Source organism: Macadamia integrifolia, unplaced genomic scaffold (assembly GCF_013358625.1).
Source record: "Macadamia integrifolia cultivar HAES 741 unplaced genomic scaffold, SCU_Mint_v3 scaffold2608, whole genome shotgun sequence".
Lineage (NCBI taxonomy): Eukaryota > Viridiplantae > Streptophyta > Magnoliopsida > Proteales > Proteaceae > Macadamia > Macadamia integrifolia.
Window position 1 is genome coordinate 12,800 of NW_024868830.1, and position 10,286 is coordinate 23,085.

The following is a 10,286-nucleotide window of genomic DNA, read 5'->3' on the forward strand; positions in this document are numbered from 1 at the left end:
CATTCTTTGTTTCATCTCTAAGAAATATGGGATTTAGTAGCAATTGATATGCGTAATCCAAATATCAACACTCCGGTTTGTCATTAAAAAAAAAAAGTCAGCAAAGAACATAAAAAAAAAAAAGGAAAAAAAAAAAACAAAAAATGTACTTTATTTCAATTGAAAATATATTAAAGAAATTTTATTATATAGTAGCTAGGCCATATGATTAAGATAGGTAAAGGTGTCAATTCCAAGCCCAATGAACCCAACCGGTCAAGCCCAAAACCAGTCTGACCCGTTTATTAAATTTGCCAAGCTCAACAACTCCCATAATATAAACAGATATTCTTGATGCAAGGGATTTAGGTCGTCCTACTGGAACTGATGATTACAATTCCGACCATTTAACCTATTTGAAATTCTTATTCTACCCCCAAACTATAAAGAGTAAGGACAAGCCCCTGCCCAATGCCCATAAAACCCTTACCCTCATGTTTCCCTTCTGGCTTATCATGTATAAGACTCATTTTATTGGTATTTCCCTGTAGCCCTACTTTAGAGACCAATTTTTGGTATAGACTGTTTGTAGTTAAATGGCACTCCAGTAGTCCGTCTGAGGCCCAATTTACCTCAATTAAAACTCGATAATCGATCGACCGATTGATAATAAACAAGAGGATGCAAGCTTAAGGTAAACCCGATTAGTTGAACGGACGGTCATGATGCAAGAGAGAAATTAGTCAAATCCGATTAGGCCCAACCGAACAGCACCAACTGACACCTCTAGTGAAAGGCCATGAAAACTAAGGTGATGAATCAAGTACTCAATTAATGTAACGTTCCAGATCAGATATAACAGTAGAAATCCATCAACCACGCCACTGATCATATGGGCCAGGTTGCTTATGGGTTTCATTTTCTTCTATCGGTCCTGGTTCACCAGCTGTCATAGAACCAGAGAGCAAACCCCAAGCTCAAGCAAATAAAGGTTTGGGATTCAGTGATTTCATGTTGAAATTTTGTCCAAAACTTTCCTCTTAAACTACCAATTAAGAAGGAAATTAAAGCTTCATCGGATCACAAATTTTTTAAATAAAAATAAAAAATAAAACATGAGACGGAGAAAGAAAAGAACCTAATTATGTTTAAAGCCTTTTATTCCTCATATGTGAACAGACATGTAAAGAGAGAGAGAGAGAGAGAGAGAGAGAGAGAGAGGCTTAGTATGATTCTAGCAAATGCGGATACAAACACATCTATATGTGGGGTTCAAAGACGAAGCATTCTCTAGACAAACTCCTCTGACGTCATTAAATTTTTTGTAGCACTCTTCACCACAAGCTTGGAGGGTGCAGCCAGTAGGATGCAACACCACTTTTTTGCAATACCACTAGGCAAACCTTCACTTGAGCATCTGCTTTCATCACCATTGATGATGCAACTGCATGCAAACAACCCATGATATAAATATTTTCCAATAATTCATCATCAACACCAAATAATGAAGTTAAACCTATCATTACATTGCAAACCACATAGGCTTAGGAATTGGAAGTGAGAACAAACCTGAGAAGACAAGGATAGCAACAATGAGGAAGGGGGTATAAGAAACCTTAGCCATTACTTACTAAATCTCCAACTGATATAAGATAATATCTCACTCCTATGTTAAGTTGAGTGTTTTTTGGTTCCACGAACACTAGGATAGCTTAGTGGTGGTAGCTTCGACTTGTGGAGCCGGCAGCCGGGTGAGGAGGCTGTGGGATCGAACCCTGTCGTACGCATTGTGTGAGTGTGTGTGTGTGTGTGTGTGTGTGTGTGTTTTCTTATTTATTCTGTACCCACCCGTGGGTTGCCCAGATGGTTAGGGCGAACTGGGGATTGCCCAGATTGTAGAGGTGAAAGTTTGGCCCTGACAACCCGAACCCGCCCTGAGCCCGAACAGGGTTTGGACCAAGTTTTTTGACCCTGTGGGTGGGTTAAGATTGAAAAACCCCAACCCTGGGTCAGGGTTGAAAAACCCCAACCCTGGGTCAGGGTTGGGTTGGGTTAGGATTGAGGCCTCAACCCGGCTAGCCCGATATTTAACGTTGCATCTTTATAATAGAAATTAGGGCTCCAATAGGTATTTTATTTTTCTATAATTTTTTTAATATAAGCGATATGAATAGAAAAAACATGTCAATCAAGGTTAATCCAACCATTATTGGAGTCAATGTCAGCCCAACCCAAGCCAACCCGGCCCTGATAGGGTCAATTAGGGTCGGGTTGGGTTGGTACGAACCCGACAGGGTTGGGTTGGGTTGAGCCTGGGTTGAATTTTGAGGACCTAGGGTTGGGTTAAGCTTTTAAAAAACCCCACCCAACCCGGCCCTGTTTCACCCCTAGTAGATTGGATGAGGACCATTCTAGCTACAAAAGAAAGTAGGTTTGCTCCAATAAGTTTTGGAAATCTACTCAGGAATCATGTGAACTTGGCTAAGGTTAAAAAAAAAAATATATAAAAAGCACATAACACATTAATGAATCATTAGTCAAAATTTTGGAATCGACCAATGAGAAAATGACAAGACTCGGTCATAAATCGTTCGAGTGAAATAAGTTGACTTGGTCTTTCTATCCAAGTCACTGTAAACTAGGAAAGTCTTGTCAATTTTAAAGCATAATTTAATGCTTGACTCATGGCTGTTGGATTAATAAACCAATAAATGTAATAAGGGAAAGAGTTAGGCATAACACTAGCTTTCCTAGATATAGCAGCTCAACCAAATGGTGGGGAGGGTGGTAGGGATGGTAGGATCATTTCCGCATTGGAGGAAGAGAGAGTGACATAGGCTGTGCACGTTGCGTTTCCATGAAATAATTAATGAAAAAATAAAATGTCTGAAACGAAACAATGTAAACCGATAAGGACAATAATACTTGAACAGAGTGGGACTTCCCCTAAGGAGTTTTAGATTCCATTTTTTTAAGTGAAGTTGGCAAAATTTCCTTTGCCCCGCTGTACCATTTTTTTGTAACCATAATTATTTCGAAATACGAGCGTGCATATATACTATTGGAAGTTTTATATTTACAGTTTTCTACTATGAACTTTAGTTCTCGATTTTTATTGAATTCCTGAGTACTATCTACAGACATACCTGTGTGAATTGCATATTGGAGTGCATCTTAAGTAATTTAAAATTATTTTATCTTGGAGATGAAGACGTACAGTCAACCTGATTGCATACAGATACATTTTTTTTTTCGCTAGAAAGTTATTATATTAAAATGGAAGAAAAAGAAAGAAATTACAGAGCTACATCAAACTGAGAAAATAGAGTGAATCAAAAATAAAATCGATTCCCTGACCCCCACCTTTGGCATTGCCATCAGCAGAGGAAAGAGAATCCCACTAATCAAATCTATAGTTTGGTCTGCCATCAGCATCTCTTCTGATGAAATCCTTAATGTTGGCAGGAAAGTCAACATTTATGGCAGATATCCCTGTCTTCGCCGCATCTCTAGCCAGGTAGTCGGCAATTGAGTTCTCTTCTCTGAAGTTGTGAGTTATTTTCCATGTGATACTCTCCAAATATGGCTGGAGGAATATCCATCTCTGCAAAGCAAACCATGGAATTTTATTTTGCTGGATAGAGATTGCAACAGCACTAGAATCCGTCTCTACCCACAGACATGGAATGCCCATCTCCCTAGCACGCATCAGCCCCACCATTAGGCCTTCGATTTCAGCTTCGAAGACTCCCGAGACACCCATAAAAATTTTGTAGGAGCCAAGAACGCCTCCCCTGTGATCACGAAAAATTCCTCCTGCACCTGCACGACCTGGGTTCCCCCTTGAGCTTCCATCAAAATTCAATTTTATCCAATTTGCCTCGGGTCTACACCAGAAAACCTCTAAGATTGCTTTTGGTGGAGATCGCTGAATCGGAATACCAAGCTTCCTGCAGCAAATGAGATCGGACATTGTCTTTACTTCACCTTTAGTGCTTGGCTTAGCAAACTGAATATCCTCTAGAATCATCTGCTTCAGGTATCTTGCCGGTCGTTCCTTGCCATCATGCCTTCTCATATTTCTTTCGCGCCAAATGTGATCAGCCACTGTTAGTAACCCCATGATCCATGCCTCTTTGCAGCAAACTGTTTTCTGTTTTCTTCTCCACCATGTGAGGAAATCGCCCATGGTTCCAGCAGGCTGCCATTGCACATTGAAGCATCCACAAAAAAACAGCCATATTTCTTCGGAGTAGGAGCATTGAAGGAAAATATGAGACGATGTCTCAGCCTCCATTCCACATAAGCTGCATTTAGAGACAAGGACTATGCCCCTCTTTTGAATAGCGTCATCTGTAGGAAGCTTGTCGTGCACCATTCTCCAACCAAAGATGGACACCCTGGGTTGCATCTTTTTACCCCAAATCAAAGAGAACCATGGCACTTTCGGGTTACGAATCCTAATATCTTCCCAGGCAGAATTAGAATTGAAAATCCCATCAGATGATAGACTCCACAGGCACATATCTTCACAGGGATAAGATGGAATTTTAATGGTTCGAATTTTCTCAAAAATATCATGCAGCAAAGGGGAGATAACATTTGGCAATTTCCATTTAAAATTGTCAATGAAGTCACTGACCTTTCCCTTGCAGAGAAGACTCGACTCTCCCTCCAGGCCAACTAGCTCTAGGATGGATTTGCCGCCCAACCATTTATCTGACCAGAAATTTATGCTGTCCCCATTTCCAATCATCCAGGCTTCTTTGGTGGTCATGAAGTCCCACATCTTCCTAAAGCCTGGCCAAATCGATGAAGGCTTATAGGACTTTTTGAAGGAACCATCACCCCTCAAAAATCTCGCCCTTAAGAATTTGCATGCTAAAGAATTCTCATGCTTGACCCTCCAGACCATATTACAGAGCATGGCTTTGTTTATGTCTCTGAGCCTTCTCAGTCCCAAACCACCTTCATCCTTAGGCCTGCAACAAAGATCCCATCTGACTGATATTTTTTTTGCAGTATCAATCTCACCTGTCCAGATAAAATTTCTCATCCACCTCTCCATTATTGCAATAAGGGATGAAGGCCACCAATATACAGCTGAACTATGGTTCATCATTCCCAAGATCACTGAGCGGACCAATTCCACTCGTCCAGCCATGGACAAAATCTTTCCTTTCCATCCTGCTAGACGCCCTTTGACTTTATCCAGAATGGGGATTAGCGACTCCTTTTTCAGCCTTCCCTTAAAGATCTCGACCCCCAAATAGCGGGTGGGGAAGTTACAAGTGGAGATACCAAGCTCTTCTGCAATGGCTTGCTTCCTAGAGGCAGGAACAGATCCCAAGAAAAGCTTGCTTTTGTCTAAATTTATTTTCTAGCCAGAGAAGCTTTGATATTTAGCGAGGAAATTATTGAGATTTTTAACATACCTGATGGAAGCATTAGAAAAGATAAAAACATCATCAGCAAAAAGAATATGTGTAGGGATAATCGCCCCACGCGGACCCGATAGAGCTTTAATGCTGTTATTGGCTAGGAGCTCAGATAAGCCTCTACAAAGGACCTCTTCAGCAATGATAAACAGCATAGGCGAGATTGGATCTCCTTGTCTCAGACCCTTCTCCACACCAAAGAATCCAACAGGGCCACCATTAAACAGAACTGAGATTCTGGCAGAAACAAGGATCTGATGGATCCAAGAGATCCATTTTTCAGAAAATCCAAATCTCCTCAGAACATGAAAAATAAAATTCCAAGAGATGGTGTCGAACGCCTTCTGGATATCAATTTTTAAACCCATACCTCCACCTCTTGTGGATGCAAACATCATGTTTGCCAGCTCCGAGGCAAGTGATATGTTGGAATGAATGATCTTCCCTTTCTGGAAGGCCCCCTGCTCCTCAGAGATAATTTTTGGAAGAACACACGATAATCGCATAGCCAGAATCTTTGATATTATTTTGCATGAAAAATTTCCCATGCACAATGGCCTGAATTTGTCTAGGGATAGTGCTCCTTCAATTTTAGGAATCAAAACCAGGAAATAATTGTTAATGCCGTAAGGCATGAACCCGGTTCTGAAAAACCATCTGATAGCATTGCATAAATCTGAAGATATGATGTCCCAACATGATTTATAAAAAGCTCCAGGAAATCCATCTGGACCAGGAGCACTATCTGGATCAAGATCCCACACCGCATGCTTAATCTCAGAGTCAGAGGGAATACCATCTAATCGACCTCTATCCCATTCTTCCAAAACATTAGGAATGCATTGCAATAAATCCATGTGATTGGTAAGGGGAGTACCTTTGTGAAAATGCTCATAATAACCCGCAACATATTCCTTGATCTGCACTCTATCAGAGATCAGGGTCCCATCAACCATCCTCAGAGATTTAATGGAGTTCTTCATTCGCCGAATCTTCACTGAGATGTGAAAAAATTTTGAGCATCTATCTCCTTGATTCCTCCATCTAGAACGAGATTTTTCAGCCCATAATTTCTCATAATTTTGCAGGGCCTTCAGATATCTGGTCTTTGCATCAGCTTCTTTGGCATAAATTGAGTCATTTATCCCATCTCTGTCAATTTCAGTCTGGATCTCCTCCATGCATTTTTTTGCTTCCATCATCTCCAAATTAAAATTTGGAAAATTTTCTTTTGCCCAGGAGCGCAGGAAGAGCTTCAATCTTTTTAATTTTTGAGCCATAACCATCATTGGCGATCCAGGAATGTCATTCACCCAGGAGGACTTAACTGCATTTAGATAACCCTCATGGTCTGCCCAGAACCTCTGGAAGCGAAAAGGACAGTTTTTTGGTCTTTCAGAGCCTTCAGACACCACCAAAATGGGAGTATGGTCAGACGCCACTCTCTGCAAGACAAATTGGTGACATTCTTGAAAATATGAAATCCAGGCCTCATTGCAAAAGCTTCGATCGAGCACTGCAGAGACATGTCCCCTTCTCCTGTTATTTGTCCATGTGAATTTCCTTCCCTGCGAAGGAACTTGAATTAGTGAACAAGTATCCACCATTGCGCCAAAATCTCCCGCTGACCCAAGGTTGAAAATTCCAGGCCCCCTTTTTTCAGAAGAGAGAAGGGTGGCATTGAAATCTCCAAAAATCATCCAAGGAGTAGTCAGCCCAGGATGGGTTGCCACCAAGTCGGTCCACAATTCTCTTCTAGCAGCTCTTAGGCATTTGGCATGCACAACAGATAAGATGAAAATTTCCTGAGCCCATTGCACAGAGACAAAGATTTGCTGCTCAGAAGACGATAGCACAACAGGCTTTGCTACACCTCTTCGCCAAATCAGCCATAGATTTGAGACTCCGCCTAGACGCTCGTTATGGATGAAATCAGGGTCAAAACCCAGCTTGTTGAAGAACAACGTAGGAAAGGCGTCAGAGGGAATCATAGGTTCGGCAATGCAAAGGAAATCAGGTCTTTTGTCCCTTAAAATATTCCTCAAAGCTAACCTTGCAGCAGCCTTCTTTATCCCTCTAATATTCCAATAGAGGGCTTTCATTTACTATTTTTTGATGAGGCAATGCGGCCAGACTTTCGCAAAGCCTGCTCTGTATTGGTCAGGTGTTTCCCCTTTCCCTGTCTTCCAGGAACCAGATCCAAAGCCTCCCTTTCGCAGAGAGTTTTGTCTATCTGCTCTACCTCCTTATGATTAACCACCACCGTGCCTCCATTAATCTCAAGAGGGTTGAGTGACGAGATGACATTATTGTACCATTGCAGTGCTTGGCACTGACCATTCTCATGTTGCTCGCCATGCCTAGACAGGGTCATCACCCGATCACCACTACCATGGTAAATGGAGCTTGAAGATTCCTTCTCTTGTATGGCCCTATGGGTGATAAGAGACCCATTTCCACCAACCAACCCATTATCCGATCCATCCATAGAATCCGCCCCATCATCCAAGTCATTCTCCCCATCATCCAAGTAATTCGTGTCAGCAAGATTATTTCTTTCCATATTCCCTTCTTCTTCTAATGGAAGGCATATTTGTATGTCTCCATTCAAATTATGCATAACTGATTTTCCATCAATGTTCCTTAAAGTGTGCGAGTCAAACATGGAAGGAGATCGTTCCTTCGAAAGTAAGGAAAATCTTTCCAAGTTAGACGCACCAGCCATCAGATTCTGCTCATTCCGGCGGCCACTGTTCTCATTCCGGTGACCGTTGCTCTGGACGCCTTCCTCTTCATCAACATAGGTCGCCCCTGGAATAGCCTCTTTGCGCTGCGACTCCTTCCTGGTCTCTGCGTCCATTCTCACTCTACATACATGGACAGAATGTCCCATTTTTTTGCAGAAACCACATCTGATCAAGGCATCTTCATAAATAATATTTTGTTTGAACCAGAATGTTTCGTTAGTTCCTGGTTGCCTTCGTTCTACCTGGATTTCTTCGAGTCTGGTAGCTCCAATCTCTACCTCAACCTGGACTCTCGCAAAAGCGCCCATTGCCGCAGATCGAGTTCGTCTGTCCAGTGCCACAGGTCTCCCTGATGCCTTGGCCATTGTTAGCAGAATCCTCTCGTGCCAGTATTCCAGTGGCAGGTCAGGAAATCTGATCCAAACCAACTTTGTTTTGACGTTCTTGGCATGAACATCAAAATCTGCCTTCCAAGGCTGGAATCTGATGATCTGCCCACAGACTCTTGTAAGACTTCGTCTCCACATGGCTGCCATGTCTCCTTCCCTTTCAAATTGTAGAAGAAAATACCCCTTCCCCATAGGAGCCATCTTCACTCCGCCTTTAAGATTCCAATTCTCCTTCGCCTCCTTTCGAATGTCATCCATTGAAAGGTATCTAAAGTTCGTCCTCCCGATCAATGCAAACCTGAACCGTAGCAGTCTTTCCTCATAGGCATCTTGTGGGATTATGATCTTGGTGTAGGCTCCAGCGTGAATTGGATCAGGTAAAGTTCCCACTTCCGGCAAGGCATGACCCACCACAGTAGAGTAGGATTGTCGCACCTCCTCCCTATTTTCATCTGCATCCTTGACCCGATCAACCTCTCCTCCCTCTACAGATCTAGAATCATTATTAGCAGAAGCCGATCTGGAATCCTTCCTTGGAAAATCTGGTTTCAGAAAATCAGTAATCAAAGCCTGTCTACCACGATCCGGAGGCCAGCCATCCTTTGGCTCATGTCCGATTCTAGTATCATTACTCGACACAGCCATCATAAGGTACAGTCTGTGAGAGAGCAGAGCAGAGAAGGAGGGAGAGCAGATCCAAAGTTCTCACGGCGTGTGAAGTTCCAAAGAAAATTCGCACGGTGTCCGACGGGCAGGTCCGAGAAGATCCGAGCAGATCCGAGCAGACCTGAGCAGATCCGATCAGATCTGAAGTTCTCACGGCGTCCGAAGGGTGAGGGAGATTTCTTCCTCTCGCCGAGCAGGGCCGAGCAGAGCAGAGCAGATCACGGCTCTCAACCTCTGTCTCTCTTCTACTCTGCTTCCCGAGCGGTCAAGTTCTCGCTGCAGAAAAGGTTCATTCACCCCGAGGTTGTTTATTTTCAGATCTGATCGGTCAAGAGAGATCGATCTTGTCCTGACGCACTAATCATCCCTGCAACAGAACTCTTAGCTAGGAGAGGAAAAAAGATGACCACCGATCTGAACTCCGAACTCTGAACTCCTCCACTCTCCTTCTATCTGAACTCCTCCCAACCTGATCGCCTCTGATCCTCTTCTTTCTCTGAAAACTTATGGAACTACGATCGCCTCTGATCCTCTGATTCTCTCATGCCTCTGATCGCCTCTGGAAACTGCGATCGCCTCTCTCCTGAGGGTGATCGGGTCTCTCAGCCGATGATCCTCTCGATCGCCGATGATCCTCTCGATCGCCTTTCGCAGAACTATGTTCCTCTCGATCAAAACCTACCTAGATGTCCCTAATGATAGATGGATAGGGATGAATCTTACTGTGAAAGATGCAAAAATTGTTCGGAGGAGAAGGCGTCCAAACCTGTACTTCATGTGAAGAAGTATTCGGTATTCATCCCTCAGTTATTAATACTGGCAAAGTAAGAAATAATAATTTATTTACAATAATAATATGATTAATTATATGTAGCAATGGTGAGGAAACTTACCATAGCAATTGTTTTGATGGATTGAATAATATGAAGCACCAAACCCTGTTGCAGGTTGTCCATGGTTTTGCCTAGGAAGAAGGGATGGTTATAATCATTACCATCGATCTCCCCGCGAAGAAAATTGATCTTTTAAGCTTCTCCTCACAATCTGAGTAACAAGTTGATTTGAGG

The 10,286-nt window shown here is 42.6% G+C and overlaps 1 protein-coding gene across 1 annotated transcript; it reads right to left on the minus strand.

Moving 5' to 3' along the window:
• Positions 1-4,932: 4,932 nt before the first annotated feature.
• LOC122066841 lies at positions 4,933-7,519 on the minus strand. Its single transcript, XM_042630668.1, has 5 exons — positions 7,151-7,519; positions 6,023-6,985; positions 5,415-5,671; positions 5,081-5,306; positions 4,933-4,983 (listed from the first exon to the last, which is right to left on the minus strand). The coding sequence occupies exons 1-5, from the start codon at positions 7,517-7,519 to the stop codon at positions 4,933-4,935; spliced, it is 1,866 nt and encodes a 621-aa protein (XP_042486602.1).
• Positions 7,520-10,286: the final 2,767 nt, after the last annotated feature.

Excerpts from the sequence above, each read along its gene's own strand:
- LOC122066841 (XM_042630668.1), bottom strand. The coding sequence starts at position 7,519 with ATGAAAGCCCTCTATTGGAATATTAGAGGGATAAAGAAGGCTGCTGCA. Across the intron at positions 6,986-7,150 it reads GAGAATTGTGGACCGACTTG|GGAAGGAAATTCACATGGAC; the intron begins GTGGCAACCCAT and ends GTTCCTTCGCAG. Across the intron at positions 4,984-5,080 it reads TGATGAACCATAGTTCAGCT|TCAGATGGGATCTTTGTTGC; the intron begins GTATATTGGTGG and ends AAAAAATATCAG.